This window comes from Rhinolophus sinicus, chromosome 8, assembly GCF_057876585.1.
Source record: "Rhinolophus sinicus isolate RSI-liver-muscle chromosome 8, RSI-T2T, whole genome shotgun sequence".
Taxonomy (NCBI): Eukaryota; Metazoa; Chordata; class Mammalia; order Chiroptera; family Rhinolophidae; genus Rhinolophus; species Rhinolophus sinicus.
Window position 1 is genome coordinate 17,464,125 of NC_142508.1, and position 21,660 is coordinate 17,485,784.

The following is a 21,660-nucleotide window of genomic DNA, read 5'->3' on the forward strand; positions in this document are numbered from 1 at the left end:
GAGGAGAAAAGTCTGACCTTCTTGGAAAACCTTCAGTGAAACAACAGCAGCAGTGGTTCTGTCAGAACTGGGAGAGAGGCGTCATTTGGGCAGGGTAGGTCCATCTCAGACCCCAGAGACATTCACTCCTGACTGCAAGTTTTGTCCTGTGGCTGGGATGAGTGAGGGTCTTGGGAGAGGCCCCTTGAAGACCCTTCTGACTCTCTGGGAAGTGGCTTTTCAGAGATGGAACATGGCCGTGAGAGGTGAGGAAGAAACTCTACAGTCGTTGGTGGAAATGTCTGCATTCCTAGGAGCTTGGCTTCAGTTCCGGATGGGCAGGGGGCTAGGGACTAGCTAGTGGTAAACCTCTTTGTGGGAATGTTGATACACATATCAACGGCTTGATCACCTTGACCTGGGAACCCAGCAATCTCCCTGCCTTGTTCCCAGAGGAATTCACAAGAGCTCCACCTACCAACATGGCCCATTCAAGGTTGGAAGCACAACCCTGCTTCCCTTGCGAATGCTCATCTCCCATAGGTGCAGCTCCTCCCTGGAGAAAGCCTGTCTTCCCCAAACCCTAGCTGTATCCCACCGATCAAAGCAGAACTCCCAGTGCAGGGATCCATGAATTCCTCCGACCACCAGCACTCTGCAATCCCTCCCTTCTCCAGACCATTTGGCTCAGCTCTGTAGTGTGCATTTGTCATTTGGCTAGAGTGTAGTTAAATTCAGAGTGGCACTAAAACAGGGTCATAGATTAAGTTTGAAAACAAAAATCTGGCAGTGTTTTGGCAGATGTCCTGCACATTATCGGGAGACCTACAGGGGCACACATACCAGGCTTGAAATGGAAAAACAGGAATAGGAGTGGTTTATCTTCCAATTCTGCCCATCAGCTGGTGGGGATTTGAGAAGGGAAGCAGAGGAGCCAAGAGGGAGGCAGACGGGGGTGGGGGGTGGGAGGTGGGGGGGGTAAAGGAGGAAGGTTGGGGGGAGAAGTCAGGGGTGGAGGGATAGGGGTTGTGGGCCCTCACCCGACCAGGTCCAGTGCACTAGTGGAAGAATTAAAGCACTGCCGTTTTTGCACATGAAGATCTGTCTTGGCTGAGAAGAGTGTCCAGGATCTGGGTCCTCAGACGAGAAGAGTCAGTGATGTGTGGGAGAGAGGGAGGGTCATATGAGGGAGAAAATGAGAGGGAGGTGGGGCAGGCACAGCTGAGACATGGGACTGGAATGATTCTGACTGTGTCTCCTCCATCACCTGGCTCAGTTTGGCTCAAAGATTCTTGCTGCATCGTCACTCTGGGCTCAGGCCCAGAGAACTGCCAGCCTCCTAATTACAGGCATTTCTCACTGGTGTTGTAGTGGCTGCTGCAGCCCAGTATCGAAGCTGCTTTGTGTCATGGAAGAAGTGCTTGCTGTTCGGAGAAATTGCTCTCTTTCTTCCCCACGCACCCTTCCATCTGCATCTGCTCACACTCAACTCCTTTCTGCCATCTTTTCCTCACCCTAATACTTGCCAGCTGCTCTCACTCCATTCACTCACTCTATCAAGGGCCCTTGGGATCATGCACACACCTCCCAACAAAGCACTCCAAGCCCCACGTACCCCAGTCTCTCTCTCTCTCTCTCTCTCTCTCTCTCTCTCTCTCTCTCTCTCTCTCTCTCTCACTGCTTTTCTATTTGGAAACTCTGAATGGGGCTAGTGAGAAGGGGGCAGGGGCAGGGGAATACAGCTGTTTGTTCATCAGCTCCAACACTTCTTTAATTTTCCTCAGGAAGAATTACCTTTGACTTTATAAAGAGGCTGAGACTTTGGTTAAACAACCCTCCCTTTTCGTGTCATGCCTCAGCCCTCATCCGAAGCAGATTTTCCAGAGGTAACCCTAATGCATATACCTTTCAGTTCCAATTCTTAGTACAGTAGGGGACAGAGAGACAAACTCACCCTCATTCATTCAATCTCTTTAAAATATTCTGTTGAATACTTACAATGTGCTGGGTGCTGGGGATAGAGGTGAACAAAGTGGGCCCTAGCCCTGAACTTATAAAGTTGAAGGTCTTTGGGGGAAGGCAGACATTAAAGAGTTAATCATGTAAATAATTACAATAGAACAAGTAACTAATAACAGTTGTGAGAAGTGTTAAGAACAAGAAGTGTGCAGTGTTTTAAGAAGGTTTGGTTGAAAGGGGGAGTGGAGCCAAAGGGATGGGGCACAGGAGAAGCTGGCTAAGCACAGCCCAGCCGTCTCTTACTTCTTTTCCTGGCTGCTGCACAGTGATGGATGAGAGAGAGGCCAGTAGTTTATTTCCCCTGGAAGCCGCATTGCTGGTGTGGTCCAGGGTACCACGATTCCTGCTGTTTAATAAAGAACCCTGCATGTGTCCTGGATAGAGATGGATGAGCAAATAAATATTCCTAATCAAAGAACCACGTGGCCTCCATGATATGAATGGGTAGGAGGGGAGGAGGTGGGCGTTAAGGATGAGATGGGGAGGCAGATCTGAAACTTGGAAAGAGTAGAAAGGGTCAGCTGCTTTATCTTCCCCTAGGGCACAGAACTTTTCCACACTGTGAGTGGCTGCTGCCCCCTCGTGGGCACAAGGACACAGTTTCATTTTGCCCTTTAAGGGAGGTTTGGGTCCTAAGTATTTAAAACTTAGCATTGCAGGGGTCATCCCAAAGTTAGATGTTCCAACTTTCTAAGAGTTCTTTTCCCTGTGCACACTGCAGCCAGGCCCGGGGAGGCCTCCCCATAGCTGGGGCCCTCAAGCTTGCAATTTAGGCTTTGGAGATGGAATTTTGATGGCAAAGGTGGTGAGGGGGCAGGAGAGGAGGAGAAAAAAAAGGAAGAAATGTGAAATCCTAAGCCAACTTTATTCAAATGACCCATCATATTTCTTTCTATTTGTCTCTCTTTATCCTGGATAGGATTAACCCTGGAGACTTGAAAATTTGTTCTGTATTTTAATCTTCCTCTCCTGAGTTACATATTTCAAAATCACTGTGGCATTTTCTTTTAAGTGTACATTACTTATCTGGAACTAGGGCTTCATAAATCTAATGTTAAGTGTTCTCCCTTTTCCCCTATTACTATCAACCAGTCATCCATCCATCCATCCATCCATCCATCCATCCAGAATGTATTGAAAGTAAATGGGGTTTGAGGAGAAAGGGAAGCCTACTTTTCACTGTATTGTTTGTATTTTTTGAATTTTTACCTACCATGTGTTCAGGTTATATTACTTAAAAGTAATTATTAAAAAGTATGTTGGGTACTTTTTCAGCTGGATGGTCTGCAGGGAGCTGCAATCTTGCACACGGGTCAGTTCCTGAGCCCAGTGTGGTGGCAAGACAGCATTTCGGGATCCAGGAGCACACAGATCTCCTCCTGGCCAGTGAGCTCCCTCAGCGTTAGGTCTGTGTGGTAAGCTGACCTGAGAAAAGATCTCCTATTTCTGGGACGACCTGGGTTCTCAGTTTGTGTGTATAAACTAGATGTTATGTTTGCTGTCGGTGTGTTCTCATGGGATCTTGCAATGTGCCTGCTGTGCTTCATTTGTAAAATTTTTTTTTGATTAATGTCTGTCTACCCCTACTAATTGTATTCTCCACAAGGGCAGGGACCCCTGTTTCTGTTTAGCTCGCCAATTGTATCCCTAGTGCCTGGTACATACAAGTAGTAGGAACTCAACAAATATTTATTGAAAGAGTGTGTGCAAACTGTTTCTTTGTGCACTTGAGTAGCTGTAATTTGTCTCCAAAACATTATAGGCACAGTTATAGTTATCTGTTACAGTGTGATAGATGTCTCATATTCTTTGAGACATGAGAATTGTTTGAATGACATGTGTGATGTACTTGTGTCTATATGCATTCTGGTTGCGTTTTATACACATAATCTGGGAGTCCGCGGTGGCACTTCAGAAACTATTTATTAAACATCCATTATACGTCAGATCTTGGATTGGGCCACGAGCAAAAACGACTTTTGCCTAGTACCCTGGTAAATTTGGAGGTGAGATTTTAAGGAGACTAGGAACTAGCAAAGCCTGTTTCCTCCAGTGGCTGGACAGGGGTGAGTGGGTGGGGCGGTACTTGGACGAGGGGTGGAGCTCCATTCAAGGAGCTCCGCCCCCGGGAGTGACCGTTTTTCACTCCGGAACATTTTTACCCGGTTCCACCACGTTTCCCTTCGGACTCTTTTGAGTAACAAGCACTTCCGGAATCTCCCGGCAACCTGGCGTGCTCTGACGCCTGAAGCCAGCTCCTGGGCTCTCGTGCTCCGGCCTGGTTCCCTCGCGCCTGTGTTTCCCGGCCTCATGGCTGGGCTGACCTTGTTTGTGAGCCGCCTTCCTCCCTCGGCCCGCAGTGAGCAGCTAGAGGAGCTGTTCAGTCAGGTGGGGCCGGTGAAGCAGTGCTTCGTGGTGACTGAGAAAGGTAGGGGGCGGGGTGGTCGAAGACAGGGCCGGGGTTTGTGGGAGAGGGGCGCGGGCGAGGACGCCGGCGTGCTGTGATTCTGGACCCGCCCCCAGAAGAAAGGTCTGGGAATTTTCTTCCAAACCGGCTCTGCTCTAGATGAGTCCCTAGGGGCCCGTGTCTGAACAGCAAAGCATTGCCTTAAGTGTATACAGCGCTTACCGTTTATTATGCGCACTCATAGACAAGATCGTACTTGGTAACAAGGAAAATCACCAACTTTTAATAAAACATCGGTAAGGCCTGTTGAGAGTCAGCCGATTGCCAGGTACAGTGCTGAGTTCCACACGTGTCATCTCATTTAATTCTCTCAACAATCTTGTTGGGTGAGGAGTCAGCCCCATTCTACAGACGAGGAATCTGGGGCTTCGGAAAATTCGGTACCGTTAGCTTAAGTTTGTGCAGCTAGTAAGTAGCAGACGCAGAACTTGATCACCGGAGCTCTTAACCGTCATGTTATTCATTTACTCAGTTAGTTATTCAGTAAATATTTATTGAATGCCTACTGTGTGCCAGGCACTGCTGTATCCCTGTAGGACCTGAGGCTACAGCAGTATCCTCAAAAGCAAACCAAATGCCTTGCTCTTATATATGTCTTCAAGCTGAGGAAGACAGCTAATAGACAAATAAGCAAAATATACGGTGATAATGGTGGTACATGATAAGGAGACAAAGAAGTCGGGGAGGACAGGGAGTCTGTGTGTGTGTGTGTGTGTGTGTGTGTGTGTGTGTGTGTGTGTGTTGTGGGGGAGGAGTGTAGAGGAGTGTCCGTTGCAGGTAGAGTAGCTGGGAAAGGCCTGGTGGAGGGGAGAGTGCACGTGTTTCTCAGTGACAGGAGCAGTCTAGACAGGAAACTGAAAGCTCAAGGGTACCGAAGAGGATGGTGCTTCGTATATTGGAGGAATAGCAAGGAGATCAGGGTGATGTGAGTGAAGTGAGTGAAGGGAAGAGAATTAGGAGATGACACGTAGGGTACCAGATGATGTCGGACCTTGTAGGCTATTGCAAGGACTTGGGCTTTTACTCTTCAGTGGGAAATTACTGGTTTTGAGCAGGGGGCCGTAAGTATGAGCTGGCTTACATTTTGTAAGGTTCTCTCAGGCTGCTGTGTTGAGAATAGGCTGTTGGAGAATAGGACCAAAGCAGGGAGACCAGTTAGTAGGCTCTTGCAATCATCCAGGTGTGAGACCAGGATGGTAGCCGTGGAGTCCGTAAAAAGTGATTGGAATATGGGTATTTTTGAAGTCAAGCTGAGAGGACTTGCTGATGAATCAGATGTAGGAATATGAGAAAAAGAGGAGTCAAGTCTGACTCCAAGGTTTTCGGCGTGAGCCACAGGAAGTATTTACTGACTTGTAGAATCCTGCTGTGTGCTTCACATGCTGTTTGCTACTCATCACTTCACTGTGAGGGAGGGTTGGCATGTATTAGAACGAGGATGAATTGTAAGGGTTTTAGTTTTAGAAGCATTCCTTCCTCTTACCTGGACTTCAAGGGACACTTGAGATAGGCACCCGATGTTCCCCAGAACATACGTTTAGTTCCCTTCTAAGTCATCAGGCTGTCTCTCTAGGTGGCTGGCTGCCTTTTTGCCTTTCAGCAGAACAGTTGGTGGGAACCGGCATCTTGTGCCCCCACCATTACCCCTCCATGGTACCCTAGTATGTGAGCAGGCAGGCTAGCAGTGTGCTAACAATCACTCCATCCTTAGCTTCTCTTTTGTTAGTAGCAGGTTGTTGACATGGCTTTGATTGCGGTACCTGCCACAGTACCTGCCTAGCTCTTTGTCATTTTAAGTATAGGTATCGCTGAATGAGACAATGAGAGGGCTGTAGAGCAGTGTTTCTTAAAGTGCAGATCATTATCCGTTATTGTGTCTTGACTAGAATTTTTAAATGCACTAGAAGGAGTATATCGATATGTGGTAAAGCATAAGTATTCATAAAACTTTTCTTTTTGGTTTTATATTAAGAGTGTGTGTATGGACTGGGTTCCACAATGAGTTACGTTCATTACTGTGGGTTGTCAAAGCAATTGGAGAAACGCTGCAGTGCCGGATGGTTGTGTTTCAGGGAAGAACAGACCACTGAATAGGAATTCTTCTTTGAGTCCTCAGAATATAGGCTGCGTGTAACCTTACCTTCTACCTTGTGTATATGGTCTAAAGCTTTAAAGAAAGCTTTTATTCCCTTATTAAGAAACTGTATACTTCGATGTATTGCAAAGAGTGCTGCATCTAGTGGGATGAGACGGAGGGGGTGAGGGATGAAGTCTTTTTTTTTTTTTTTTAAATGATTTTATTTATTTTTATTTATTTATTTATTTATTTTCCCCAAGTCAAGTTGTCCTTTCAATTTTAGTTGTGGAGGGTTCTGTTCAGCTTCAAGTTGTTGTTCTTTCAGTCTTAGTTGTGGAGGGCGCAGCTCAGCTCCAGGTCCAGTTGCCGTTGCTAGTTGCAGGGGGCACAGCCCACCATCCCTTGCGGGAGTCGAACCGGCAACCTTGTGGTTGAGAGGGTGCACTCCAACCAACTGAGCCATCCGGGAGCTCAGCGGCAGCTCAGCTCAAGGTGCTGTGTTCAATTTTTAGTTGCAGGGGGCGCTGCCCACCATCCCTTGCGGGAGTCGAGGAATTGAACTGGCAACCTTGTGGTTGAGAGCCCGTGCTCCAACCAACTGAGCCATCCGGGAGGCAGCTCAGCTCAAGGTGCCGTGTTCAATCTTAGTTGCAGGGGGCAGAGCCCACCATCCCTTGCGGGACTCGAGGGATTGAACTGGCAACCTTGTGGTTGAGAGCCCACTGGCCCATGTGGGAATCGAACCGGCAGCCTTCGGAGTTAGGAGCACGGAGCTCTAACCGCCTGAGCCACCGGGCCAGCCCCAGAGGGATGAAGTCTTATTCAGTATTGGTGACTTGGGAATGCCACTAGAGGTTAACTCTCTAAGATGGGAATAATTTCACAGGATTGTCGTGAGGATTCAAATAAATATGCCAGTGCTTTGTGCAGACATTAAACAGTTCATGGCATTTATTGTGAGTATATGCTTTTATTTCAGTGCAGAATTCCTTCATGTTTCAGCTGCTTTGTTTTGGTTGTATTGATCAGAAAAGATCTGATTTTTCTTTGTCTTATTTTCTGAAAGGTGAGTGGGCAGGCCGTTGTGAGAAAGAGCGCCATGAGAAAAGAAACTGATCTCCAGATCACATTGTGCTCTCCTAGTGCCAAGTGTCAGCTTTAACCAGTTTCGGTGGATCAGTGTCCTGTGTTTGAGGGCTTGTACCCTGAAGCAGGTTCAAGTGTAGTTGAAAAAGAAGCAGAGCATGTGAGCTGTGTTTCTTCTTTGGGTAGCACTTGGTCTTTTTCCTCTTTGATGCAGTAAATTACTTGAAATTTTACTAAACAAAAATGTTAAATCAAAAAAAGCATACCAAAAAGGGCAAAGGTGGGTTAGTTTTTATTTTGCAACTCTTCATCTGGTTGGTCCTAATATTCTCTGTGCCCTTTATATTGGTGGAGAAAAATAATGGTAATAGTATCTACAGGCTCCCGAAGTGTTATATATTGTTTGATGTTCTTTGGTCAGGGCCTCAGGCATCATTACAGATGTGCTGTGAGAAGCTGCATTATTACATGTAATTTTCGAAGCTACCATACTTTCTTTCCTACCATCTCTGGTGATTCCTTCTCTTTGATTTGAGGGGGCGTAATGGATATCATGGAGCTTCCATAATCATGAAGTTATCAACAGTGAGGACACCAAATGAGCTTCTAACAATTTCTGAGCAAAGTGTGGAAGGGCCCCTAATGCTAACCTTGTTTCTGTCCCTCCTGAGGACTCTGGAAAGCTGATGCTAGACGGCCTGGCAGTATATCTGCTAGCTTAGGGCTTTGAGAATTTACTGGGTTAGGGCTCTTGGCTCACCGTTGTCTCTGTACCCCCTTACTGTGCAGGGAGTAAGGCATGTCGAGGCTTTGGCTATGTCACCTTTTCTATGCTGCAAGATGTTCAGCGGGCCGTCAAGGAGATTACCACCTTCGAAGGCTGCAAGATCAACGTGACTGTTGCCAAGAAAAAACTGAGGAACAAGTCCAAGGAAAAGGGGGGAAGTGGTGAGTTTCTAGGAACCGAAGAGAGTTTTCTCCCAGGGTGAAGAGGAGGTGGTGGGATGGGGGTGGTAGGGCTTCTAAACTGAAAGCTTCCCGAGTTTCCTTTCGACATCCCAAATCATCCAGTGTATTTTGTTACTCATTTCAGTCTTTTATTTACTTCTAAGTCCGGGAAATCTGGTGGTCCTGGGTGTTATCATACTGAACCCTGTGGTAAATGCCATCTGTTGCGAGTAGCTTTTCCCCCATGATATGCTGCGTGGTTTGGGAGCACAGACTTATTCCACTGCCTCTTATTTTTTAGAAAATTCAGAGTCCCCAAAGAAGGAGCAGAGGCCTACAAAAGCCAAAGTGGCAGATAAAAAAGCCAGATTAATTATTCGGAATCTGAGCTTTAAGGTACGTGACAGAGCAAACTAACTGCCTATTCTGAAGGCTGTTGGTGCGCATGGGTGGGACTCTTCACCAGGAAGGTGACTTGGACGTAATGCCTCTTGGAGTGAACCTTGGCTTTGCTGAATTCAGAAAATGGGCTTGTGTACAAGAACTTACTAAGACAATAAGGGCAGATGCCTTCCTGAGAAAGGGAGGCGAGGAAAAGCTCTATAGTATCTGTCCTTTTTACCTCTTAGATGCAAAGCCAGAGGTCTTCTTTTCAGAAATGTTTGATGTCCTAGTCTCAAAAGTAAAAAAGTAGTAAAAATATTCAAGCTTTTCCTAGTGAAGTAATTTAACAATCGATGTTTCATGTGTATTTGCTGTGATAACATTAATACCTCTTTTTCTTTCTTTACTGTTGCCTTCAGTGTTCAGAAGGGGACTTGCGGACAGTGTTTGCTCAATATGGGGCTGTCCTGGAAGTAAACATCCCAAGGAAGCCAGGTACTAGCAAATCTTCACTTGGTGTGGGTCAGATTAACATCATTTAACGTAACGGTCCTTTTACGCATCACCCTTGTACTGAGCACTATTAGAAAGCGAGGTTCCCGTCATACTCTTTGTGAGTCCCCGATGATGTGACACGTGTAAAGTATCAGGCCCAGTGCTTGATCAAAACTCATGTAATAGTGTTTATTCCCCTGATGGTATTGTTTTCCCCCTTCTTCCACCTTCCCCCCCGCTCCGGTTCAAGCTGTTGTTTCTCAGTCTAGTCGTGTAGGACACAGCTCCCCGGCCCGTGCTGGTACAGTGGTACCTCGGTTTTCAAACGTAATCGGTTCCGGAAGACCGTTTGAGTTCTGAAACGTTCGAAAACCGAGGCACAGTTTCCCCATAGAAGGTAATGCAAAATGGATTACTCCGTTCAGACCTTTAAAATCAACCCCTAAAACTGCAAATTTAGCATGAATTTTACTATCTAATACTATAGATCCATGAAATTTATGGCATTCGTAAACTGAAATGTTCGTCAACGGAGACATTCGAAACTGAGGTACCACTATATTATGAGCCTTGTGCTCCCCCCCCCCCCCCCTCAGCTGAGGCAGTCGGTGGCTGGTCGACAGTCAGCCGCTCACAGCAGCTCATGGCAGCTCTCACCGGCTGCCGGCCACTCACGCTGGCTGCTGGCCACTCATGCTAGCCACCTAACCACCTGCCGCTCATGGCAGCACACGGTAGCCCACGGTGGCACACGGCAGCCCATGCTGACCTCTGGCCATTCAGGGCAGGCAGCACACAGCAGCCCAGCTCCAGGGAGAGCTGTTGTTCACAATCTTAGCTGTAGAGGGCGCAGCTCACTGGCCCATGTGGGAATCGAACCGGTGACCCTGGCGTTGGGAGCACGATGCTCCAACCACCTGAGCCACCAGGCTGGCCCTGATGGTATTTTTGGTTAGATCAAAACTCGTTTTAGGGCTGGCCCGGTGGCTCAGGAGGTTAGAGCACCATGCTCCTAACTCCGAAGGCTGTGGGTTCGATTCCCACATGGGCCAGTGGGCTCTCAACCACAAGGTTGCCAGTTCAACTCCTCGAGTCCCCCAAGGGATGGTGGGCTCTGCCCCTTGCAACTAAGGTTGAACATGGCACCTTGAGCTGAGCTGCCTCCCAGATGGCTCAGTTGGTTGGAGCGCAGGCTCTCAACCACAAGGTTGCCAGTTCAATTCCTCAACGCCCGCAAGGGATGGTGGGCAGCGCCCCCTGCAACTAAAATTGAACACAGCACCTTGAGCTGAGCTGCCGCTAAGCTCCCAGATGGCTCAGTTGGTTGGAGCGCATCCTCTCAACCACAAGGTTGCCGGTTCGACTCCCGCAAGGGATGGTGGGCTGTGCCCCCTGCAACTAGCAACGGCAACTGGACCTGGAGCTGAGCTGTGCCCTCCACAACTAAGACTGAAAGAACAACAACTTGAAGCTGAACAGCACCCTCCACAACTGAGATTGAAAGGACAACAACTTGACTTGGAAAAAAAGGCCTGGAAGTACACAGTGTTCCCCAATAAAGTCGTGTTCCCCTTCCCCAATAAAAATCTTTAAAAAAAAAACAAAAAACAAAACAAAAAAAAACTGGTTTTAGAAGATAAGTTATGGTTTGAGAAAATGCACTGCTCTCCCCAAGCCCAAGTCTGGTATATTCAGCAGTAGGACATAAGCTTTGGGCAAGGGGCTGGCTGTTTGGCAGGATCTGGCCATCTTGACAGCCTGGGTAGCTATAATTTCCTTCTAGTGTCTGTTGGCTCCCCACCTGCTGCTACTAATGTCTTTGTACATTTGCACACAGATGGAAAGATGCGTGGTTTTGCTTTTGTTCAATTCAAAAACCTCCTAGAAGCAGGAAAAGCCCTCAAAAGCATGAACATGAAAGAGATAAAGGGTAAGTGTTCTCTACCCATACCAGTGACCCAGATATTTCTGGTGTTTGAGTGAATTGGCACAGTAACCCACTTGCTACATTTTCAAAAGGTGTTTGAATTGTTGAGAGACTCACTGCTAAACAGAAGCTGTTTTGGTGAACTATTCCTGATACTTGATCTTAGGGTTAAATTTAAAAGAACCCAAGTCATTATTCTCTTTTCTTTCTTTGGTGATGATTGTCCTTTTAAATCCCTAATGAAAAAAATGTCCCTAAAATAATCACGGATAGAGGCAGGTTGCTGTCTAGGGGATTTGGGATTTGCAGGTTTTCCTTTTGGTTGTGAACATTAGTCAGCATGCGTGGGCTAGTAAACTGACCGTGAGAACACTCTGGGTATTGATTCACCAGGTGCTACAGGAGGGCTTGGCTTAGAGACTTCCTAACTTCTGGGTATGGTGCCAATTATCCCAGAATGCCTGTTTTGCCTCCTGCTAGTCTAATGGAAACTTGTTGGTCTAACGGGAAGCACTGTTCTATTTTTTTAAACTCTATCTTATCCCAGGTGTGTTGGCTGTGTAGAAAGGCAAAATTTCTGTTCATTGATTTAAAAAAAGGGGGGGGGGGAAGGATTAAAAAGAATAGGCAGCTACCAGGAATTTTATTTTAGGGTCAACATTCTCTGAATTGGCAGTGTCTTTGTCTCCTTTGGTTGCTTGCTGTGTTGGTGAATAAGTCATTTACAAGAGCTAGGAATGTTAAAAAGAGGAAGGCCTTTCTGACGTTACTTTTCTGTTTGACAGGGCGGACAGTGGCTGTGGATTGGGCTGTGGCAAAGGATAAATATAAAAATACACAGTCTGCCTCTACCCCAGGTAAGACGTGGTGGTGTTGGGTAGGAGGGGTTGTATGTCCTGGGGTGAGTGTGGAAACAACTCTATGATGAAAGGAACCAACGTGCTTGTCAGTGAGATACTGGACTGGAGGGACCAAAAACAAGATTACCCAAAACTCTGAATTCCTGCTGGCTCAGAAACCCAGAGCTGCTTGTCAATTCATAGTGTACCATCTGGTGATCTGGTCCCAAAACATAGGATCTCCTGAGACTAAGCCCACTCCTGGGCGTGGAGGTGCGTAAGGCGTGGGCCTGCATTCACTGTCCCCTCTACCTGCTGTCCTTGCCCAGCTTTTCATAGTAAGAAGTGATGGAACATTAAGAATAGGGAAACTTAAAACTTGAGTTTGATTTAGAAAACCATTGGCTTTTAAGCTACCAGATGCTCAGAGGACAGAACTCACCGACATTTAAGTTCATGGCCAAGCTTCAGAGTGAGCGTTGTGCTGGCCGTGGTGCATGATGGGAGGCGATTTGTGGCAGCTCGGTGGCTCCTTCCTCATTCTGAGCCAGATTAACCTGCAGGCCTCTGATGAATGGGGCGGACTCCAAGGGGATCTCAGTGATGAGGGGCTTTTGTTATTGTTTGTGTTTTGTTTTTCCCCCTTATACTTTTTCCTATTTATATACAGTAAGAAAAATATATGAGATTCTGTGACAACAAATGAACTAGGAACTTGAGGGTAGTGGTTAGTCTTGTTAAAGTAACCTTGTTTTAGATACTGAATTAATTCCTAACTTTACCTTCCTGTGTAGGTGAGGAGAAGAAACCTGAACCTAAACATCAGAAATTAGGTAAAGAGAATGTCAGGAAAGAAGAGGATGTGGGAGAGGAAGAGGAGGAGGAGGAGGAAGAGGAGGAGGAGGAGGATGATGGTGATGATGGTGATGATGAAGAGGAGGATGAGAAGAAAGAAGCAAAGGTGACCAAGCCTGTGCAAATTCAGAAGAGGTAAGCAGTTCAGCTCTTTCTGAGACATCAGAGGAAGATTCAGGATTGTCTCTGGGGGAGAATCAGTCCCTGCCCTCATCACTGTAGAGCTGACACGTGTCATGAAATTGGAGAGGCCCCTCTGTCAGCCCAGGCCCTTAGTTCTGAACTTGCCATTGCAGAGCAGTCAAGAGGGCCGCATCCGCCGAAAGCAGTGACAAGGATCGTTCCGATGAGGACAGCGACCTCGAGGAAAGAGAGAGTGTTGGAGAGGAACTGGCTCTGAGCGACAGCGACCTCGACGAGGAAGAAGGTTTGCCTGGGACCTTCGCATTAGATTAATTACTGAGAGCTGCCATCAGTGCAGCGCAGGCCCCTTTAACAAGGACCCTAAGGTGTCCTGTCCCATTTATGTTTAAATGCTGAAAACGAAAACTTCATGTTCCCTCTAAGGGTTTTTTGCTTTTGTTTTTTTAAATGAGTTTGGAGTGTGTTTGAGGGTTAAGATTCATCGGGGACTTAAGACCTAGCTTAATGCTCAGGCTCTGCCCCTTGATTATTCACGTTGAATGAATTACTGGGTAAACAGGATATTACATCTAACACCACGGTGGATTTTAAACAGCTCTTTTGAGGTGGGGATAAAGGACCTCTTGGGGGATATTGTAAAACCGTAGCCAAACCCTATTGCTCCCTTTATCAAGAATGTTGGGGGGGCCGGCCCGGTGGCTCAGGCGGTTAGAACTCCGTGCTCCTAACTCCGAAGCCTGCCGGTTCGATTCCCACATGGGCCAGTGGGCTCTCAACCACAAGGTTGCCAGTTCAATCCCTCAAGTCCCGCATGGGATGGTGGGCTCCGCCCCCTGCAACTAGAAAACGGCAACTGGACCTGGAGCTGAGCTGCGCCCTCCACAACTAAGACTGAAAGAACAACAACTTCAAGCTGAACGGCGCCCTCCACAACTAAGATTGAAAGGACAACAACTTAACTTGGAAAAAAGGCCTAGAAGTACACACTGTTCCCCAATAAAGTCCTATTCCCCTTCCCCAATAAAAAAAAAAAAAAAAAAAAAAAAAGAATGTTGGGGCAAACTCAATGGTTTCATTGAGGGGAGCAGGTCATTACAGAATGAGGAATGGTCAGTACTTGAGCCTTTAGTTTGTATAGATGGAAGTTTTTATTTACTTATCAAATCACTCCCTTCTGCTTCCTTTTCTGTTAGTCCGACATGTTGGTTTGACCATACAAGAAATCTGAAGAAATAAGCGTCTTCCTTGAGAAGAGAATGATAGATACCTTAGAATCAAAGAAATGTTTATACTGAAGGGACTATAAAATCTTACGTCCTACAGCCAGATTCAGCTGTCTCTTACCTTTCTTTCACTTGAAAAAATTATAGGACTAATACATGTTAATAAGAGAACATTAATGAAAAATACTGTGCAGGAGAGTATAATGTAGAAAATAGAAGTTCCTCACCAATCCCCCAGCATTCCCTCAAAGTAACCACTGTTGTTTCTTTTGTATGCTTCCAGAAAGCTCCTGTGTATAAACATGTATGTCTAGTCTTAGAAACAAATAGTGGGTCTTCCTTACATCTAGATCCTCAGCCACTTAGGGCCCTTCCCCAGAGACAACAAGTGTTATATGTTTCTGGTGTATCTAAGATAATTAATACCTTTATAAGTAAAAATACACACGTATAATATAGTGTATATTTGTGTGTGAATGTATGTGCTTTTTTTTCTTCTCAAATATACTACATGTTTTGTTTCCAAAAAGTTTACACTGTCATAATGGTACATGGAAATCTCTTTTTTTCCCTACACCATGACTATGTTGGATTTCATCTATCTTTGTTGTTTTCTGCCAATCTGTTGGTGAAAAATAGTATCTCATTTCTTATGCTATGTTTTTCTTTAATTATGAGTGAGTTTGAGCATCTTTTTATATATTTCCATATCCTTTGTTCATTTTTAATTGGATTTTCGTTATGGGTTTATGCAAGATCTTTATACTCGTATAGTATTTAAGAAGTTAGCCCTTTGTTACATACCTTGCACTAGTATTTTTCAGTTTGTTGTTTTTCCTTTTACTTTAGATGTACAAGTGTCAAAGAAAAAGAAGAGGAAATTACCCTCAGATGTGAATGAAGGGAAAACTGTTTTTATTAGGTAAGCCTTTTTATCTCGAGGACTACTGTATTTCTGTTGCCTTCATAGGTTTCTCTTTCTTCCCTCCCTCCTTTCCGTCCTCCCTTCCTCTTTCTTCTTGTTTTTCACACTAATTCTGTTAGCTAAGCCAGAAAGTTAGATGCTTCTAAGACCGTTAGCACATCTGGCCCTAGGAACATACTAAACAGTAAAAAATGTAGAAGAATCAGAACTCTCCACAAAGATAAATAACACAGTTCTTCATATCTTGCCGTCATTTGGATTTCATTCTTTGTAATTGGGGTGGCAGTGTTTGGAACGAATCAGTTCTTCAACTATTAGAAACATGTTGCTTTCTGGCCTTTGTTTTAATGGGAGTACTGGGGACAAGTGACCCCACTTGTCCCAAACAATTTCTCTCTTCTTGCCCAACTTATTTGCTGAAGTAGTGTCCAGAATAAAGTAAGGCATCCCCATCTGTTTCTAGGAAAACTGAGAGGGAGTTGGGTGGAGAGAGGTTTTCCTTTATGCTGCCATTGCTGTTTTTGTCCTACTGACTGCAATAGATTGGCATTTTCAGAAGGTCGGGATATCACCAGCACGCCTCAAACATGCCTTCTTGTCCTTTCTGAAGTACCAATTTGCAGGGCCATTTGAGTCTTATTTTGGAGATGGGTATTTTATCCTATTGTACAATCTTTTAAGATTGTTTTTGTTATATAAGTAATTTATGTTTACTGTAGGAAATTTAGGAAATAAACGTGCAAAAAGACACACAAAAAAATTAACCTTAATCGCTACTCAGAGAACACCCACACATGTGCCCACATCATCATAAATATTTACCAAGATGAATTTAGCCTATACATGCTGTGCTGTAACCCATTTTCTTCCTTTACTGCATGGGTCTCATAATTTTTTTACTGTATTATATGGAATTGCTGTGTAAATAATTTTGTATTCATAGAGGATTCTAACAAGAGGGAAGAAGCCTGTGACCTCAGTACCAAGGGTACCATTTCTTATACATCTTTTCAATTAATAAAAAGCTTAGGAAGGTAAAGGGATGGGAGAAAGAAAACTATGTACATGATGAGGCAAATTAGCAGAAATAATGTAGCTAGGATGTGTCTTATTGCAGAACTTTTTATTTTTTTATTTTTTTTATTTCAGTTACTCCGTGAGATAGAATCATTCATGGCAGTTAACTGAGTATAAAAGAAGTAAAATTGTAGATACTTATTTGGGACTGTTTTTCTGACACCTGGAAGGCTGTGCATAGCTGGGGATGTAAGGAATCTTTACACCATGTTGAGATTCAGTAGAACAAAACCTCCTTCCGACATTTTTTAATCCCATCAAGAGAGTGTTCATGAGCAAGGGAACCACTCCCATTGGTGTCCGACTCACTCACTTGTACCGGAACACGGGGTCTCACTTTTGTCATTGACCTTTCTTGTAACCTGATTGTCTTCCACAGAAACCTGTCCTTTGACTCAGAGGAAGAAGACCTTGGGGAGCTCCTTCAGCAGTTTGGAGAGCTTAAATATGTCCGCGTTGTCTTGCATCCAGACACAGAACATTCTAAAGGTATTTGCTGTTAGCTGGTCAGGCCCTGAAAGAATTGGGACCAGTGCCATGGGCACTGACTAAGTTACGTGAGAACATAACATGTGCCATTCTGAGGGGTCCACAGTCTATCCAGCTGAGGTTTCTGTGGTCCACAGAAGTGCCAAAAGCGTTCTGAGGTTATCTTCTATGATGTCAAATTCAGCATCTTTCATGGTGCTGCCAGCCATAATTTTGTCTAACCTTTTAAGCCATTGCTTATTTAGTTTAGGGTAATGAATTCCATTTGTTGTTCTTTGAATTTCAAATATGATAGCATCTCCTGGGTATTAATCATTACACATTGCTTGAAATTACTGAAACCTTTTTCAGTTACGTTTGTTAGAGACAGAAAGCTGACAGAAACTTTGTTGCAGTGGCAACAATCAGAAAGAAAACTATGTAACAGCAGTGCTGCCTTAGATTTTTTTTCCCCCCTAAAGCGATTTTTTTGAGTTTCAAGGGTTGACTACTCCTCCTTCTAGTATACTGCTGTTAGATCAGCATCTTTTCAACCTGTTCATAGTCTTTTGATTTCATCAACTGCAGTTGTTCTCCGAAAGCAGTGAATTCTCAGTTCATTCTTATTCTTGATTCCTTTGAGACCTACCAAAAGTTATGAACCCTATCCTCAGAAAAATGCCACTTCTGAGGGTTTGTGGGCTCCCCGGAGCCTATCCATGGATTAACAACCTCCATTCTAAACCTTCTTATTTTCCAAACCGATGAGACCTGATCGTTTTTGGGTTTTACTCAGCTAAAAAAGATGTACATAAGGCAGTATGATGGAAAGAAAACTGAACTGCTTCCTGGAGATTAGGGATCTAATCCCAGCTAAGCCATAGACCAGCTGGGTGATTTCTCGCAAATCATTTAACCACTGTGAGCTTCAGTTTCTTATCTGTAAAATGAGTGAGTTCAACTAGAGTAATCACTTAAGGTGCCTTAAGCTCTGATATTCAATTATACTTCTTGGACCTTCTCCATTTCCAGTATGTTTTCCTAAAAATAGGCAACTAGAATTGCATAGAATATTCCAAGTACAGTAGGATATTGCTTTACTTTGATGATATCTTTCGCCCCTTTTTGAGTGTGTGGTGTATTGGGTTGATATTTTCAGAGTGTAGTCTACAGTTGACTTGCTTTGGTCTCTTTCTTGGTCTGTTAGTGTTAGTTGAGAGTTAATGAGCTTGATAAGCATAGGTTTCGTCACTTTTTCTTTTTTTAAAAAAATGTTTTTATAGTGAAAAGTCACAATTTTTCTATTGAGTGCCACACATTATGCTTTGACTCATTGTTTCTTCTGAGCTAATCAGCAACGGGGGTGAGGAGGCCAGAGCCCAAAATGTGGAATGCTTCATGAATTTGCATGTCATCCTTGCACAGGGGGTCGTGCTGAGCTTTTCTACATCATTCCAATTTTAGTATATGTGCTGGTGACGCGAGGACCATTAGGTTTTCTTAATGCATGTCTTTCCCTAGCTCAAAGTAAATTTTCCTGGCACTTCTTCTGATTATTCAACCACACAACTATGACCTCCTCTTCCAGTTTATCCCTGTCACATGCCATTTCACTGCCTGGCAGAGCTAAATATTATCTGCAGACTTTTAGGGAAGCGTTAAGACTGAACCTAGTACTGACCCTGGAAATTACAATGATAAATTTCTTACCCATTCAGAGAGAGGTACACATTTTCTTCACATTGGACAAATAGGCTAATCTGCCTGTAAGAAACATTTTACATGTTGTTTGTTTCTTCATATTGAGTGTCTGTTAATGCAGAACACTGGTAGGTGCCAGGGCTATAGGAACAGCCAAGAAATATGGCCCTTGTTCCTGTGGCGTTCAGTCTTGGGGGCGATGCCACCTGGCCAGTGCTATCACAGAGACGTGAGTGGAGGCCCGGCAGGGTGGGGCACTCCGCACTGCCTGGAAGAGGCAGGAAAGACCTCACTAGATGGTGACTCTCGGGTTGGCCTGCCACGTGTGTCCTTTCCGTTACTCTGCTGCCATTCATTCTTGGAGGGGACAAAGGTCAGGGCCCCAGTAGCTCTAGGGAATACAGCGTTGTTTTCGTATATGAGGGAATATGTAAAGTTTAAAGGAATACTAACAAAATCTGAAACATCTTTTTTGGGGCTTTACTATAAGGTGAACTTTTTTCTTTGCTTATAAAACCTGCTTTTTATCAATAGCAGAAATTAGGGTGGGTTGATTGACCCTGCATCTAACCAGTGAAAGATGTGCCTGCGGAAATTCTGGAGCATGAGTTACGAATTGAGCTGTGGCTTTCCGGTTTACTACTATATTCACAGGAGCGAGGCCTGGGCCTTTTCCTCTAAGAGGCACATCTGTCCTTATCAAATGCCTCCCACGTAACAGCGATGACAGTGAGATCTATAATTAATTTCAGGGTTAAGTGGTTGCTGCCTCATTTTTTAAATCCTCTAATAGGCTATGCAGTAAGAGATGCTGAATTAAATATTAGACTGGAATTTCTCTAACATTTCTTGTGGGTATTTCTTGTTAAGGAGCGAGATTGTAAGACTCAAGTTCTAAGAAACATTGGAAAAGATGAAGGAAGTAACAAAATGTCATTGTGTGAGCAGCTGTGCCATCTTCTCTGTCTTTGAACCTTCAGTACCTGGCATACTGCCTGTCTCAGAGCACTGAGCAAAGGATGCTGCTACCCCTCCCACTTTGTGCCTGCCTGCCACCATGTGCAGTGTTGTTTTTGGCTTCCTGGTGGCCAGGAAAGTTTAGGATCTCACTAAATTTTGTCTCTTCATGCAGGTTGTGCATTTGCTCAGTTCATGACTCAAGAAGCAGCTCAGAAATGCCTTGAAGCTGCTTCTCCAGAAACTGAGGTAAGGAAGACATTTCCTTTTCCCTGTAACTTAAGACAATAGTGGCCCTTAGGGGCAACATCTGGTGTTTACGCAAAGCTTCGTTATTATTGTTATTATTGTCAATAATGGAATAACAAAGCTAACGTGTATTGAGCACTTAGTGTGTGATAGGCAGTAAGCTTGACAGGCATTACCTTATTTAATCTTTACAATAGTCCTACAGGGGTATGTAAGGTAAGTACGATTATTTTCCCTATTTTATAGGTGAGAAAATAGCTATAGTAATGCATCTGATGTTTATTGATCGCTATCTGTATGTCAGCCTCTATCCCAGGCTGGTGACATGAAAGCCTGGGTCAGGAAGGGACTAAGGCCAGCGATGAAGTGGGTAAATGTTTGAGAGAGAAAGTGTGGTGATGGAGGGTTTCTCTGTGTATTCTATAACCAAGTATAAATTGTTCTGAGATAGTTGTATTGCCATTGTCTGTTAAATTTTCTTGAGTAGCGTTAACACTGCCATTTCATTAGCTTTCTTTAGAATATTAAAAAATTGCCTGTTAACAGATCATTTTCTTCAATTTGGGCCTAATCAACTGCCATAAAATAAATTACTTCTTGCTGACCGCCCTAAGTACACACATGGCCTTTTGCACAGCTATATTAAATACTGTTAGCTGGGCTAAAACATCGTGAGGTTGGTTCCATAGCTTAGTCAGGGTCTGCTGTTTCCCTTTACTTGGTGTCTTTGTCAGGTACTTAGTTGTTCCTTGTTATGCATTTTAAGAGAAGGTTGCAATCTGTTGCAGGGTGGTGGGCTTAAACTGGATGGCCGGCAGCTCAAGGTTGACTTGGCCGTGACCCGTGATGAGGCTGCAAAGCTCCGGACAAAGACGGTGAAGAAGCCGACCGGAACCCGGAACCTCTATCTGGCCCGAGAAGGCTGTGAGTTGTGGACGGGGGACATGAACCAGGCCTCTGAGTAGCTGGCCCTGTGCTGTGACAGTGACCCAGCAATGCTGTGTTTGGGGGCATGTTGCACATTAAGAACCCAAGTGTCCTCTTTAGCAATGTTATATTATTATTCCATTTTAGCAGATGTGGCATTCTGTTAGGAAACCTTCACCCAGTTTGTAGATGAACCAGCCCGTTCTCTTTTCTGCCTGCTTGCCTTCAGACCTTGTCTTCAGAGGATTGGCAGGGCAAGGGGGGGACTCAAATTACCTTTGCTTCTTGTCATCATTTCTAAGAAGGCTTTTTCTGAAGGAGTGAAAATTATGACTAAAATTACTCTCTTGGATCATTCATGGATTTCAAGTGTGCACAGAGTACCTTTCCCTTAATGCCAGAAAGCTAATCAGAAATTAGCTCTAATTGAAAAAAAAGAATCCCTTTCTCTGGGTCATACGGTATTTGTCAGGCCACCTGCTGGACGGCTGCACAGCCTGGACTAGTCACATTGGGCCATTAGCCCACTAGGTATCTACATGGCGATGTGGCTCTTTTCTGGGCTGGCTCTTTTCACCACTTAGTAGGGGCCCCCAAGTAGGTGCGGAGCAGCGAAATTCCAAGGGCAGGTTACAGGGGGAGCATTTTTGCAGTCTAAATGCCTAAAATGTCCTTCTTTTCAGAACTTCCTCTAGGCCTGTCCATCTGACTTTGGACATGTGCATGAAGCTTCTTTGAGGGGCAGGAAGGAGAAGAGGAACAAAATAACAAAATGTTCAGCGTGTTAGTCCTTGAGAGCGGTTCTGAGCCGACAGCTTAGCCCTGTAGCCCATTTCTGGACCTGCCCAAAAGCCTCTTTGTCCTGGCCAGCGTAGTCCTCTGGGCCCTGTACAAAAACTTGCATCATTCAAAT

General features: G+C 44.8%; 1 protein-coding gene and 1 non-coding gene across 5 annotated transcripts in view; one reads left to right on the plus strand and one right to left on the minus strand.

The window, feature by feature from the left end:
* Positions 1–4,197: 4,197 nt before the first annotated feature.
* The window catches only part of RBM28 (RNA binding motif protein 28), a 28,050-nt gene continuing 10,587 nt past the window's right edge, over positions 4,198–21,660 (plus strand). The window contains exons 1-12 of one of the 4 annotated variants that reach the window (XM_074315641.2): positions 4,198–4,426; positions 8,418–8,576; positions 8,878–8,972; positions 9,380–9,455; positions 11,293–11,385; positions 12,168–12,239; positions 13,016–13,211; positions 13,373–13,503; positions 15,293–15,365; positions 16,825–16,934; positions 19,747–19,820; positions 20,609–20,744. In XM_074315641.2, coding sequence (XP_074171742.2) covers positions 4,309–4,426; positions 8,418–8,576; positions 8,878–8,972; positions 9,380–9,455; positions 11,293–11,385; positions 12,168–12,239; positions 13,016–13,211; positions 13,373–13,503; positions 15,293–15,365; positions 16,825–16,934; positions 19,747–19,820; positions 20,609–20,744 — 1,333 coding nt within the window. In that variant the 5' untranslated portion in view covers positions 4,198–4,308. The remainder of the gene's footprint in view (positions 4,427–8,417; positions 8,577–8,877; positions 8,973–9,379; positions 9,456–11,292; positions 11,386–12,167; positions 12,240–13,015; positions 13,212–13,372; positions 13,504–15,292; positions 15,366–16,824; positions 16,935–19,746; positions 19,821–20,608; positions 20,745–21,660) is intronic. The other 3 variants (XM_088799936.1, XM_019719295.3, XM_074315640.2) reach the window with 3 other exon arrangements.
* Positions 18,294–18,401, minus strand: LOC141567765 (U6 spliceosomal RNA). Its single transcript, XR_012490595.2, has one exon. It is a non-coding gene; the product is annotated as a U6 spliceosomal RNA (small nuclear RNA).